The sequence below is a fragment of the Calidris pugnax genome, unplaced genomic scaffold, assembly GCF_001431845.1.
Source record: "Calidris pugnax isolate Ruff unplaced genomic scaffold, ASM143184v1 scaffold141, whole genome shotgun sequence".
NCBI classification, from domain to species: domain Eukaryota; kingdom Metazoa; phylum Chordata; class Aves; order Charadriiformes; family Scolopacidae; genus Calidris; species Calidris pugnax.
Window position 1 is genome coordinate 2,474,241 of NW_015090902.1, and position 15,243 is coordinate 2,489,483.

The window sequence follows — 15,243 nt, forward strand, 5'->3', positions numbered from 1 at the left end:
AGGGTTTACGTGAAAGAAATTGATGTGCCAGGCTGCCCCAGAGAGGGGCAGCCCAGTGAGAGCTGGTGCCTTTCAAACTTTAGAAACCCATACGAGGCCATACAAGGTAGCTATTCAACAGGCTAAAATCTCCAGGCAACAGAGCTGGATGAATGCCATGGGGGAAAAAAGCCTATTTGATCTATTTAAGTCTTTTGAATTTTTGTAGATATGATCCTTGCTATCAGCGCAGTGAAAATTTTATTCTTCCTTCATTCTATCATATCCTGTGGGGTTTTACTTTTAACTGATTTCTAACTGTCTTGTGTTTGTATATCCAAGCAGATGGGGATAGATACATGTTGAAAACAAACACCAAAACCTCCTTGGCTGTATATGAGAAAGTTGTCCTGTTCTATCATAGGTGGGAGTAGAGAGAACTTTATGATTTCTCCCCTGAAATAATCATTGTAAAGTGAAAGCTGACCTTCTTGGTGCTCCTTTCTATTTACTGTGGGGTGTACCATAGCATTATTTAAAAGAAAAACAGGTGTGAAGTGCTCTCTGGGGGACAACAAAGGGATAGGGCAGTGATCACATAGCCATCCAAACGTTCAGTGTCCATCTAGCACAGTAGCTGCTGATGCTCTTTCTCTTCCTTGACTGGGATGAGTGAGCAAATGATACACATCCTGGTGTCTTCATCTACACCGGGATATTAGCCCCTGTCGGGCCGTGGGACGGGGCACTAAGAGCCAGCTGTGCTGTTGGCAGGTGGGTCGCTGCACAAGTTTTGTTTGGGCCAAGTAGCGCTTTCCTGAATGATTCTGGGGAATGACTCAGGAGTTGGTAAAGCCTCTTGACTGTTCCAGGCAGGCAATCTGGATGCAGCCATCCTGTTTTGCAGGCTCAGAAAGTGTAATCCTAGTGTACCAGATGGCTTCAGTTCTGTTTTAGTGTATAGTGTAGTCAGCACGTCTCCTTATCCTGGTCTAGTGACTCACATGTATGTGAAGTCTCTGGAAGTGCAGCACGGTGTCCAGTGAAACACACAGTCTGCTGGGGTTTTGAGTAGAAAAGACTTGGGTTTTTTTTTTCAGATTTGGAGATCACCATTACCCTCTTGAACACTTATAGTAAAGAAAAAAACATGGAATTAGTGAAATCTGGGACAATTTTAGTACTAAACTTTCTTCCATTGCTTCCAGTAAATAATCTTTTAGACAAATAATAGCAGACAATCTCCTTTAGCTGCACATTGAACAAGTATTGTAGTGAAGTAAACTTCTTCTTTGATACGGCATCATCCTCACAGATGGCTTCATTGTTCAAATAGCCACAATACTAATTTGTCTGTCAAGACAGTGATAAAACTGAGGAGGATGAAAATACCTTCTGGTGTTCCATATGCTGTTCTGAGCTTAGGGTTAAAATAGACAACCACAACCAAAGTGGACAGAATGTCATATTACATAAAAACATTACAAAGAACTAGTGGGTTTCTTCTTTGTTTTGTCTTATTTTTTGCCACATTGGTGGTGTTGGAGTCCCAGAAGAATTACAGAAATGGAGAACACATGGAAATTGTTTAATAGTGTCTGTCTGCAAGTGTCAGTTAAAGCCAGTGTCTCAAAAGAACTAGGTGAGAATCTAATGTCATCTCCAGATCCAAATAATCCTGAGAGTTAGTCCTCTGCAAAGTGAGTTTTGGTTAGATCGTTACTGAACATATGAAGCATAAGTTGGGGTAGTACAGAATTCAGTGGTGTGGGGGATATTGTTTGGGCAGACGCTGAAATGCCAGTTGTGCAGAATGAGTTGAGGGCAAGTTTTAAGAAAATGAAGGAAACTTGTGATTTGTAATGGCAAGATAGGAAATCCTCCCTCATTAAGAGTCCTTAAGATCAACACAAATGAAATTCAAGCCTGAGGACCAAAGTGATTTTGAAATTTCAAAGGAATTTGACACTAAAGGTTTCAGAGGAAAAGTCTTGAAAAATCTGTCCGCTCTCCCTTGTTATCAGTCTCCAGTTCCTCACAACTTTATTACTTAGTAAACAATGTTTATGGGTTTCACTCCAGTCAGTCTTGTTCTCCCAGGAACAACCACAGGTCTTCATCAGAAGATTAAACCAGTATGCTTCTAGTTGTGGTTTTTACTACTACTTTCAGCTTTTTTTTTTTGGTTAAAGCATGAAATTGAACAAAACTTCTGCCAATGTTTAGCCGCATGGCTACGTTTTAAAATGAGGGATCTGTGCAAGCATCGCTGGCCTGGAAAGCGATGTTCAGAGCCGGGTTTACACTGCTGGGTGCTGTGGGGTGCTGGACTGCAGGGGTCAGCTGCTGCAGCAGCTTTGCAGCCCTGGGAGTGTGTGTGTAGTCACAGAAAAGGTTAAGCTGGCTTATTTGTTAGAGTGAAGACCTATATTTATATGGCTGCGGTGCTTTCAGGACTTTAAGTGTTCTCTCCATACTTCACTCTATTTTGTGAAAGCACAAGTGTGTTTGAAACTCGTCACATTCTGCTCCATTGAATGATGGAGATGCACCCTAACTCAGATTTGAAATTACTTTTCTATGTGTGGATGATTTCTATGCTGCCTCCATATTAAGATAATAAAAGGATCTCACATTTCTTTTCAAGGAACTGTTTGCACTCTAATATGCATGCACGTGTTTGTTTGGTTTCTATGGCATCTATAAGATAATGGCTGTGTGTAAATAATAATCTTGCTTTCCCAGAATGTTCTCAGGGGTTTTTATTTTCAAAAGCTCTGATATTTGGGATTTATTCTTTTTTTTTTTCTTTTTCTGATTCATATATTTGATTAAAAGAATATCATGCAACTTTGTTGCTAATTTTCTTCTAATATAAAACGGAAACTAAACAAAAATTTCTAAAAAGGACAATGCTTTTTAAATTTAGGTTTGCAGTGGATTTAAGTTGCTTCCTTATCCCATCATTGCAGCAGGATTTTTAGCAGAGTGCTCACACATAATGAACGTACAGGGGCATCAGCTTGATGTGATTCAAGCTTAAGGGCTTTGAAGGAGCTTTTAAGGTTTCTCATGTCAAAACCGACCAATAAAAAAACCAAAAAACCCCAAGCCATAAAACACTTAAGCATGGATTTGCATGATGGGCCGTATCATTTTTCTAGAAATATCCCATTGTCAGCTAAAATTATGTGCTAAAATATGTAATTAGCATAACTAAGGTTGCAGAAGTTCTAAAGATGCCACTGCATTATACTGAGAAGAAAATTTTAGTGGGAAAAAAGCTTGTTTGTTCTCCCAAACTCTCCTTTTCTGAATAATTAGGATGCCACAAATAACATGATGTCAAATGCATATGTAGAGGTTTTTTTATTTTTTCCTCACTTTTATCTTCTTCTCCTCCTGTTTGTGCAAGAGTCCTTTCACCAGATATTTGTTCTAATTACCATGCAAAGAACTTACCTTATAGAAATTGGGTGTCATTAAGAAACTTTAGATCGTGTTTTTGTAATGTGGTTCAATTTAGTATCTGAATGTGTTTTCTTCTTGTTGCTCTTTATACTTACTCCCACATTGCAGCTAACCAGCATTTAGCTGCACAGTCATCTATATATCTTTTCCCCTCAAGCTGGGCTGTTAAGCTCTGCAGCTTAAACATCCTGCCAAATGTGCATTTACATGTGTGTTTGAGGGATATTTTTACTTTCAAAGCCAGATCGATTCCCTGCACTTATTCATATATCGGTTTTGTAAACCACTGTAAGAAACAAGAGGACAGTACAAGGCAGCTCTGAAAATAAGCAACATAAATTCATATTGTTGTGTTGTAAACAAAGGTTTGGTGACAGGATTTGCTGTTTTGAAGAGTGCTCTTTTCTGCCTCACCTGGGCTGGTTAAATAGAAAATGTGCGTTGCATGTTGTGAGACACTGACATATTAAAACAATTAGTCTGGGAATCCTTTCTTCTCTATAAAGTCACTTGAGTCTTGAAAGCTTACAAACTCTCACCTCACTAAACTCACATTAAAATCAGTATTTTCATGAAAGTTATGCTAACTTTCACATACTATTGTTGTGGAATGCAAAATACTTCTCTCTTTTGTTTAGGTCCATGAAATGCTGCACGTTGAAATGTAAGTTACCTCAGGACTTCCCAGGTAGCCAGCTGTATATGAATCTCCCGTAGCTAAAGCTTTTGAGATAGCAGGTTCTTCTCCTGCCTTTATACTGCTGTTTTTCCACATTGCTGAAGCAGGGAGTAAGTTATTTGACTCCCTTGTTGAAGTATGAGCCTGTAAACGCTAACGAGACAAAAACTTCATAACTCAAATAACTTTCTGATGCCATTTCTAAGAACAAATGGGGACAAAAATGAAAAAGGCACTGTTGCTTTTCTGTTATCACAAGTATTTCTATCAGCAGTAACAAAATGAAGTATTGAATTAGGAGAGGAAAAAAAAAACAACCCTCACCATTCCTGCAGGAAACTGGTAGGACAAAGACTGCAGGGGCTTAGAACAGTGATGCTATCTGTCTTCCATGGTTTTTAACTATATGTGCTCCTGACATGGTTCTATCCTGTGTCCAAGACAATTCTTAATGTTGATTGGGAACAGGACAGGACGGACAGCATACCTGTAAAAAATGAGAAGAAAAAGTTAGCTAGATGGCTATGACTTTTGTAGTGCCACTTGTCTTCAGATCCCAAGTACAAGCCTTAATTCCTTCTGTTTTCAATTACGAGTGTAGATAAGAGGCTTGTATGCCGTACTGAATTCCTGTTAAACATTTGTCTCATGTCTGTCTGTAAGCAAGATGAAGTTTGAAGTCTCGGGTGGCAATGGAACGCCACTTACACTCAAGTGTGAAGAGTTGTGGAAAGCTTGCAAGACCTCACAGCCCAGCTTTATTAAAAACCACCATAGTGGCAGAAGTGGGGGAGATAGCGCCCTTGGTGCTGGGGAAATTTTCAGGGCTTTTCTGTAATCTCGACAACCAGTAAATCAGAGTATAGGAAAGAAAGAAAGAAGAAAAAGGAAACAAGTGTTTTTTGAAGCAATATTGCCTTATTTAGAAATAAGGAGTTGCAGATATGATGGCAAGCTGGTGATAGCTGAAGACAAGTCTCTATTAAATCAACAGTAGTGTATCTGTTACTGAAGTTGTTTTTTTCCAAATGTAATCTGCCGTTATGCTTCCTTTCTTGTCTCTCAGTCCCATAAGTTTTCCCTGACCTGTAAGTATTTAGCCTTGAGCACAAAAATGTGGTTCATATAAAGTGTTCCACATTTGTATTTATCGGATAATACATGGCATTGGGTACCTTTCATTAATCTTTATCTGTTCAGAGTTAAAGAATCTTTCTTCTTGAATGTAATTTGCTCTAACATAAAACATTTTTCTCGTATTTAATAAGCATAATTTCAAGAGCTTGTAGGACCTTTGTGTACAATATGATTACTACTTTATATTTTATAGACAAGTGAAGTCATGCCTTATTCTGTTAAAATTGCCCTTACTTAGTATATCAGGTCTTAATTGTTCAAAATCCAATTTGATTTAGTAGCAACAATCATTGCAGAGAATGTTGGGAGCAGTAGAGAGAATATCTGTTTGTGAAATCTTTCTCCAAGAGCTTTTATTCACAATTCATCTGTACAGTTGTAATATGTATCCTGTTTTCCTGCTGTCATTAAATGTAAGCTTGTTCTCTTGTCTTAGTAACATAATTCTGAATATTGGTCAGACAGATCCTTGTTTCAACGGGTTTCCAGAAAAAACAATTATTAGGAAGAAATAGGTTTCAGCTTGCTAGATGTATAAACTTTATGTATACTTGGGTAAGTTATATGTAAATCTTTTTATGCTCCACTGCTTTTTTAATAGTAATGGGGATATAAAACTTAGTCGTGCAATATATTTTAAGTGTATCAAGATAATAGTGTCTTGGTACATTCGTCTTGCATCTTGAAGTGTCCTTTTCCATGTAAAAAAATCAGAAGTCAATTAACTTTCTCATTCTCTGTCAAAATGAATTTTAAGTGTCTCAATGAAAAGAAACATCAGACCCAAATGTCTGTGTGTCGGCAAGCCAGCAGGATGGGAGGTGTGTAAGTGGGGCCCTCACGTCTCCAGTTATGTCAGCTAGATGAGGAAGCTTCTGCGTTTCTTGATCAGACTCCTTAAGACACAGAGAGTTGGTTTTATTTCAAATTGTTTTGTAAATTAAGGTCAGCTTCAGACTAGTCATACTCCCCCCAGTCTGTTCTCTCCCTATGGAAACTTCTCCATAGTTTCATGTCTTGTTTAGAATGCTGCTTGTTTTCAACCTGCTTGTAATTGTGATTCATTCATGCACTTTCATTTTTGTCCCAAACCAGCTTTCAGCTTCTTAAGACCTGGTGTTTGCATTCCAGTGTCTTCATAATGACTGCATTTTAATCTTTGTTTCTCAGATTAAAGCTGTAAAAATCTTCTAATATCCTCTTGAAAGCTCTCCAGTCCCTTGATCACTTTAGTAGCCCTGCTCTGCATTTGCTTCCAATGAAATTACCCCTATTTGAACAGAGGTGATCAGATTTGTATGCAGGCCTTCAGATAAGGTCTTGGCAACTTCTTGTGCTTATCTTTCTGTTTGATAAGTGCCTTGTCATTTTTACCTTTATGTCCTGTGGGCTTTCAAGCACAGGATGGATTTGAGTTTTATGAGTTGAGCATAGGTCTTTTGTCTAATGGAATTCCCCAAAATGGTCTGGTTAAAAAGGTATTTGTTTGGTTTTATTTGTTATCACACCTGAGGTGGTGAGCTAGAGGTAGTTTAGTTTGGAAGTAATGTTGTGGAAGGTTAGTTGAGATAACAGGAGTTCCTTCACTGACAAAAGGTAATCATAATCTTTCTCAGAATAAGAAGAGCAGATATTGCACATACTTGTGATCTACTGGCAAACTGGAAGACAGACCGTAGAACACACTGAACTTTTTAGAGGAGATGGAAAAGCATGATTTTGATCTCTTTAAGAATATGACTAATGACTTTTGATCTCTGGTAGCTGGCAAAGTTTCCATTTATAAATTTTGCACAGCTTCAAAAGCTTTTTATAGCTGTGCCTGGACTGTCATGCTCTGCTCGTTCTTCCCCTGTTTCAAGAAGAGAGAATGAAAATCTAGAGATATTGCTCACTGATCTCAGCTCATCTAGGAAAGTGAGGCAAAATAAGTATGAGGAAATATAAAGTTTTACCTTTAACTTCAGATTCCCTCTGCACTTGAGAGTTTTCTGGCATTGTTTGTACAATATTGACTTTTATGGTCTTACAACCAACGGCAAGACATTTATTACATACTTTATAATAAAAGTAAACACACTAAAAATAAAATCCATCAATCTTTTGTTATTACCTGCACAAGAAAATTAAAATATCAATCTCAATGTGGAAGATGTACTAGAGTTTTAAAGTTGCTGTATACTCCCAAATGATTTTAAAGCTGTGCAATCCGATACAATTTTGCACATCCTTAGAGATGGGCAGACACAGTTGGGTAAATGCTTGTAAAACAAGAAAAGCTGTAGCTCTCAAAAGTGGTATGATCCAAGTATTTTATCTGGAAAATATTGCAATGATATATGAGTGCACAAATACAGAAATGAACTCATAACAGGGAACAGATTTCCTCTTATCTTTGGATACTATGAAAATACAGGTGTCTGCTTTCTGAGCTAACAATAATAAACATAACATTTTTATTTCTGTAAGCCAAGAAGGCTGTGGTTTTTTGGTTGTTTGGTTGAGTTTAAGAAGAAAAAAATCTCAAGTAGGCCCGACAAAGACAGTCTGAACAAAAAAGTTGCCAGCAGATAAATAATGGGCCATGTTTGATGCTTCAGTATATACATTTCTGTGCCATGTACAAGAGCCTTGTCAAAGACTTTGCTGAAGTCACAGTACACAACATCATCTGCTCTCCCCTAGTCCTCTAAGCCAGTTATCTCTGCACATAAGGCAATCATTCAGATTGGTTAGGCAGGATTCACTATTAGTGACTCCATGTTGGCTCTTCTAGCCTCCTGGTGAACTGGAAGTTAAAATTTGGAAAAGATACTCAGTTTGTTGAAGTACAAAAAGGGGTCATTACTGGGGCCAGTACTATTTAACATCTTCATTAATGCCCTGGACAACAGACTGCATGCTCAGCAAGTTTCCAGGCAATACAAAACTCGGAGGACTGGTTGATATACCAGATGTTTGGGCTGCCATTCGAAAGGAACCTGACAGTATGGAGAAAAGACAAACAGCAATCTCACAGAGCTCAACAAAGAGAAATCCAAAGTCTTGCACCTCAGAATGAATAACCACAGGAACTAGTAATGGATGGAGCTGACCAGCTAGAAGGCAACTCTGCAAAGAAGAACCTGGGGATCCTTGTGGACAACTTGTTGACCATGGGTCAGCAATACGCCCTTGTGGCAAAGAAGACCAAAAGCTTTCTGGGTTGCATTATGCAGAGTGCTGCCAGCAGGTTGAGGGAGGTGATTGTTCACTTCTACTCAGCACTGGTGAGACCACATCTGAAATGATGTGTCCAGTTCTGGGCTCCCCAGTACAAGAGAGAGACATGGGCATATTGAAGCAAGCCCAGCAAAAGGCCACAAAGATGGTTGAGGGCTTCACACATCTGACCTGAGGAGAGACAGGGATCTGGGATTGTTCAGCCTTGAGAAGAGAAGGTTCGGGAGAATCTTTCTGAGGTGTGGAAATTCTGTACTGGGGAGGGGTAAAGATGATGTAGCCAGACTCTTGCCAGTGGTGGCCACTAGCAGGATGAGAAGCAATGGACACAGAATATAGAAAATTCCGTTTAAACATAAGAAAAAGCTTTTTTGAAATTTTTTTTTTTTTAATTTATTTATTCATTCTGTGAGGTTGATCAAACACTGCAAAATGTTGCCCAGAGAGCCTATGGAGTCTCCATCTTTGAGATACTCAAAACCAAAACAGACATGGTCTGGGCTACCTGCTGTAGCTTCTTTGTCTCTTTTGCTTTCCAAAAACTGTTATATCCATGAAAGCAGGTTCGTAGGCCATGTTGGTTTTGCGAATAAAGAATAATTTTGCAAAGGGTAGGATTCATGCAGTTTCTGTCATGGTACTGTCCTGTAACAAATGACCTACATGCATCTACAGTGTTCTATACTAATGTGGAAATCAGCGCTGCTAAATCAATTAACTATTCATTGGTCATAGCTCCTGGAAATAGAAAGGACAAGGTTGTTTAATAAATTGACAGTGAAATATTACATGCTTTTCAGTTGATTCAATATTTGGAATTATTTAAAAAAGGTCAAAATGTACTGTAATGGAGTGTAATTTAAGACATTAGAAACTTTAAAAAAATCAAATATATTGATTTTGTAGTCTTTTTCTAGGCAGAAAAGGCAAGTAAAGTTTTACAGAATTCTTTAGAATTAGTTTTTCAAAGCAAATTTTGTTACTTACACCTTAGAAAAAAGCATTTTATTTTATCCAGAACAGATTTCTTACAGAAAATACTCTTATGTGTATATGCATATAAGTGTCTTTCTAAGTCCATCTTTTGTTCAGTACCATACTTTTAGTTTGGTAGATTGAAAGGATATTCAGTCTTTTCCCAAGTTCCTTTTCAAATGAAGCTTATTTTCTGAGTTAGAGCAGAAACTTCAGTTTGAGTGCCATTCTTGCAAGAAAATGTAAAGTTTTTTCATCTTCTATTTTTTAGCATATTATTTTCCACTTTCATAATGAGTGTAGTTATTACCTTCCTCAAAAATAATTTTCTTCTTCTGTGACTCTGGAAATACAGTTGTATGTGTATCTTCTATTTATGCATGAAACTGCAAAGTACAACATGTAAACATGTGGACAGGGTGTCACAGGCTGTGCATCATGCCTATTCAACACCTTGACATGTGCCCTGAAATTTGTGGTAACCCTGATTTTTTTCCACAGAGCTTCTGCAATTCCTCCCAGTGTTGTAATTGCAAAGCTGCAAAAAGTCCACAGGGACTCTGTGTCTTCCTCCTAACTTAGACTTTTTCCTTTGTGTGTGGTTTTGCCTGTGGCCACCGATATAAGAAGGTAATGTTAGAAAAACACATAGGGGGCTGCAGCAGAGGGGCTATGGAATAGCAAAAAATAGGCAAGTTGGCATTTGGCTGAACTTAGGTGCAATTTGGAAAGCTTTTCCAGTCATTTCAGGAAGAACAGGAAAAAGAACAAATAACACGTATTCTTGTAAAGTCTTGTAAAGCTATTGAAGCAAACAAAGGAAAAACATGCACCTTGCTCCTTCTTTTCCTCTTTCCCCTTGCTATTTTTCTTAACTAAGTTGCTTTCTGCATTTTTGCTGTCAAGTTCCACTACCGAGTGGGTCACCGGCCTATAAAAGCTGAGCAACTGCTTCACAGAGCAGTGAAACTTACCTTCAGCTGACAAAAGCAGTGTGAGGTGATGGCCATTAAGGCCTCTAGACGATCTTTGCAATCTAGTTTATGATCGGGACATCTGAGGGGGGAAAAAAAATAATCTATTATGTTCTCCTGCAGTCATTGTCAGATTGAGCTTCTGAATAAGTTCTTTCAGGAAGATTAGAAAGTCAGTTTTCATAGTTTTATAACTAAATTCAAATCTAGATGCCTTACTCCTATAAAAAGTAACAGGAGTGGGGCTGCCAGAGACAGAAATCTTAGGAGATGGATCTGATTTGCTATCCCATTGTACACATTTTTGCTTTTAAAATACTAACACTAAACAGATTCCTTTACAAATTCCTTTTAATCTTTTTTTTTCAAACCTGGAAATGACTTGAGTGAAGTAAAATGAGGTAAAGCATGCTATCTGAGAACACTCTAATGCGAGGTCACTATAAAATATCCATTACTTTCAGTGTTTCTGTGTAGCATGGTTTGTAATTGTTCTCAATACACAGTGAACATCAAATCATGTAATGAATCAAGCACATTGATAATGAAAGATGCTGTGACACTGATGATTCTACAAGCTTCCTTCAGGAACTGACTGCAGATTCTTGATCCTATTGACAGTAGACCTCAGAAACACTACAGAAACAATACGAGTCATTTACTGAAAATTTGGCAAAGAAAGTAAAGCTCAATGGACATTTATAAGCTTTGCATGTGATAGCTTTGGTGAGCTAGAACTCTCATAATCCAAAGATTAAACTATTTTAGTTACCGTTAGGAACCTTCAAAGGATAAGTCACCTTAGGTCCAGACTAGAAGCAGTTAAATCTGTGCAGATGAAATTGTGCGGCTACCTCAATATACTTCAATAAAAGTTTTAGAAAAGCACATAAATAATGTAGTTGAAAGCTTGATCTTGACAAGTGGTGAAATCCTGTAACTATTACATGTATTATTGAACATGGCTGTCATTCTCAGATCACCCATCTTTTGCTGTTTTTTTAGAAAGTTGTGATAAAATGCGTGCCTCTTTCAGGATGCCAAGTCCCATTTTTTCTGGGGTTCTTGACAGATGTAGTTGCAAGAAGAGGCAGAAAAGCATCATACTGTAGGAGACCTTCTTTACATAGATAGAAGATTGATAAGCTGCAATACAATTTCAACAGTTGGCCACTGTGTATGGCAGATGTAGATTTGCAGTGATGTGTTTTCCTTGGGAATGCAGTTTATCTGAAATCATAGTATCTTTGAATAATGCATTTTTTCTCTGGATAGCACACCCACTCCTAAAAATAAATGCTGAGGTTTGGATTGTATAAATATTGCTGCATACACCAGATCTTATGATGAAACTACTTCATATTACAGTATTTTGTAAATATGTTTTGATTTGAAAATTTTTATTTGTTTGACTTGTCTGGCAAAACTAACTTTATTAACCTACCATGACTAAAACAGCAAAAAAGGGAAAATTTGCCAAGAGAGAGGAGCGTTTTAATAGTGGTCTTAACCATATAATAGCATATAGCAATATATGCTGTATATATATGGATCATTGTTGCCAACTTTTTGAAATGCAAATTAGTATCTTTATTTTGTTCCAATTATTCTGATGTCATAAAGTAAATTCCTTTATTTGATATGTGTTCATTGTCATATGTGTGAATCCAACAGTAACTCTCTTTCCGATGTGAATGAGCACATCCAAATAGCCTATTTTATTAAGGCTGCTGAAACAGCAGAAAAAGAAGTTGGGTATCATCTTGTTTGCTTCTAGCTTTGGTGGCTACTCGTTCAGCAACCTTAAGTAGTTCCTGTAATGCACAGAAATCTTGGATCTCTGATCTGCAACATTGGTAAAACATTCATCTAACTCATCGTTCATTGGAGTGTTATGTGGCTTTTGTTACCTTGTTAATATTTATAGAAAAAATTGGGACTTTTCTCATAAAAGAATGTTGTAAGTGAAAGTGTTGTCTCTTTTATTTTTCCTAACTTTATGGGTTTTGGCCTCTGAAAATTTCGTATATAATTTGCGTTGTAACTTAAGTGTAATTATGATCATTTAAATGCCAGTGTGACTAACTGTTTGAGTAATGAATTAAGGGTGTGCATTCAATAATTGAACTTACATGGTATAATGGGGCTTAATTAGCATTGATATATTGATATAATGCTTTACAACACTCTGAGGATGTGCATGTATTGAGTAATTAATCCTCTCAACATGCAGGTTAGTGAGGTCAGTATGGTTTTGTTTATTCTGCAGATGGGTAGAGTAAGGAAAGAGAGAAGTGTGGGGTGAAAGAATTTGTCCATTAAATATGCAGTTTCTGAAACAATACCTGAATTGGACGTGAGCTCTTCAGACCACCATTTCTTTGATGAACATATTTATCTTTTGTGCTCTGTTCATGACATATTTCAGCTTCCTGCACTTATTTGTTCTGCTCTAAAGGAAATTAAACAATTTTAATTTGTACTACTTCAGTGAAAGGAATGGCATGCCATTAATAACTTTCAAATGAGATGAAGAACAAAACCAATTCCATTTTCCTCCTTCTCAACACGCACTTTTGCTTTTCCTAGGTGGAGAAGTATCATCTTTAAAGTGATAACTAGTTAAGACAGTATCTTCCAAATAACTAATGCTTATAAAATTGCTTTCTGTAATAAAAAAGAAAATCAATATGTTAATTCATATGAGCCCACTGGCACTGCTTACTTGGTTTCCTTCATATTTTCTGTTTCTATTAACAAAAATTGACTTAATTTATTTTTTTAGAGCCAGAAGTAATTTGAAAATAAGCAAAAAGTAAAACTTTTTAAATATACTTTAGACTTCAATTTACAGTCAGAGACCAGTTAATTATTGGATTCTTTTAAATTGCTATTCTATCAACTAAAATGAAAACTGTACATAAAATGCCTTCTATTGCCTGGATTCATAATGATGTTGTATGAATATTTTTGCATCATTTACAAAAAAAGAATGAAATAAAAACTTCTTTTACTTCATTCAGAGTCTTGAGAGAAACAGCAAATTTATAGGAAATTTTGTTTGAAAATAGTCCTTCACTGAAGGACTCTTAAACCAAGAATTGAATTTGAAATTAGCTTTGAAAGTGATGTTATCAACTAAAATCTTTTTCAGGAATATATTCCATAGCCTAATTTTGCCTTATTTGTATAAGGAATTGTTTTTTAAAAAATAATAATAACATCAATTATTTAATTAAAATTGCTTGACAATTATTTATTATTTTGATCTACATATTTTAACAGTAAAATTTTTCCCTCTTTCTTTTGACAGTATTACCGAGTCACACTTGTGGCAACCCAGGAGAAATACCTAAAGGAGTACTTCATGGAACAAGATTCAACATTGGAGATAAAATCCGATATAGCTGTATCTCTGGTTACATCCTAGAAGGTCATGCCATGTTGACATGTATTGTGAGTCCTGGAAATGGTGCATCATGGGATTTTCCAGTTCCTTTTTGCAGAGGTAAAAATGAAGACATGAAATATCTTTAAAATATTAAGACAGTATTAAAACAGCAGATTAAATAAATTAATTTTGAGATATATTTATATTTTACTTTCTAAATGTAAAGATACTAATGTACTGTCTAAAAATCTACACCATTTAAAACTGTAATCACAGTTCGGAAGCAATGACTCTCCAGAGTCTACCTTCAGAGGTACATGTTATCTACTGATGTTTTTTCCTTTTAATTTACATCGGGGATAGCTGTAGCAATTTTATGGCAGGACCTGGCAAATGCTTTTGCAAGTTTCTGCTTTTGGAAACTTTGCCCCAGGAGGGAGAAGCCTGAAATCTTCAACCATATAATCTTTGAAGGGGACCTCTGGTGGTCCAATCCCTTTCAGTCCAACTCCTGCTCAAAGCATGGATAACTTCAGAGTTAGCCCAGGCTGCTCAGGGCTTTGCCCAGTTGAAATTTTAGTATCTTCAAGGGTGGAGATTCTGAAGTCTCCCTGGAAACCTGGTCTGGTGCCTAGCTGCCCTCATTTTGATGTCCAGTTTGAATTGTCTTTTTTACAGATTATAGAAATTTTCTCTTCTCCTGTTGTGGGTCTATTAAAAGATTCCAACTCCACCTTCCCTAAACTAAATAGTGGAGGTAGATTTTTTTTCATAGCCTTGTCTTGTTCAGGCTGAAAAATCAATTTTCTTCATTCTCTAGTCTCATACATCACGTTCTTCATCATCTAAACCATTTTAGTGGCCCTTATCTGGACTTGTTCTAGTCTGTCAATGTCAGTGTCTCTTTCGTACTGGGGGACCCTGGAGTGGACACAGCATTCCAGACGGGGCTCCCTGAGTCTCATGTACATGAACTCTCTTTAACTCTCTCTCCTTTGATGCTGGTTATGTTCTTGCTCATCCAACCCAATATGAGGTAAGCCTTCAATTCTGCCAAAGCGCACCACTGATTCAGCTTGTGTTTCACCAGGACCTCAGGTCATTTTGTCAGAGCTGCCACCTAGCAAATTGTTTTTTTTTGCATGGGACAATCCTGTTCCTGGTACAGGAATTTGCATTTCTGTTTTGCAGTTTCATGAGACTCCTGTCATTCTTCTACCTCATCAAAGCCTGTAGTCCTGCCCTTTGGGGTGCCATCTGCAAACCTTGTCAGGGTGCATTCAGTCCCATGCTCCAGACTCAAGGTGAAGGTATTCTTCAAATTCAGCCCCAGTTTAAATCATAGAATCATAGAATGGTTAGAGTTGGAAGGGACCTTAAACATCATCTAGTTCCAACCCCCCTGCCCTGGGCAG

The 15,243-nt window shown here is 37.3% G+C and overlaps 1 protein-coding gene across 2 annotated transcripts in view; it reads left to right on the plus strand.

Moving 5' to 3' along the window:
- Positions 1-15,243, plus strand: part of CSMD1 (CUB and Sushi multiple domains 1) — a 1,104,383-nt gene that overhangs the window by 541,942 nt on the left and 547,198 nt on the right. For both annotated transcript variants that reach the window (XM_014948981.1, XM_014948982.1), the window contains exon 4: positions 13,751-13,945. In XM_014948981.1, the coding sequence (XP_014804467.1) occupies positions 13,751-13,945 (195 nt within the window). The remainder of the gene's footprint in view (positions 1-13,750; positions 13,946-15,243) is intronic.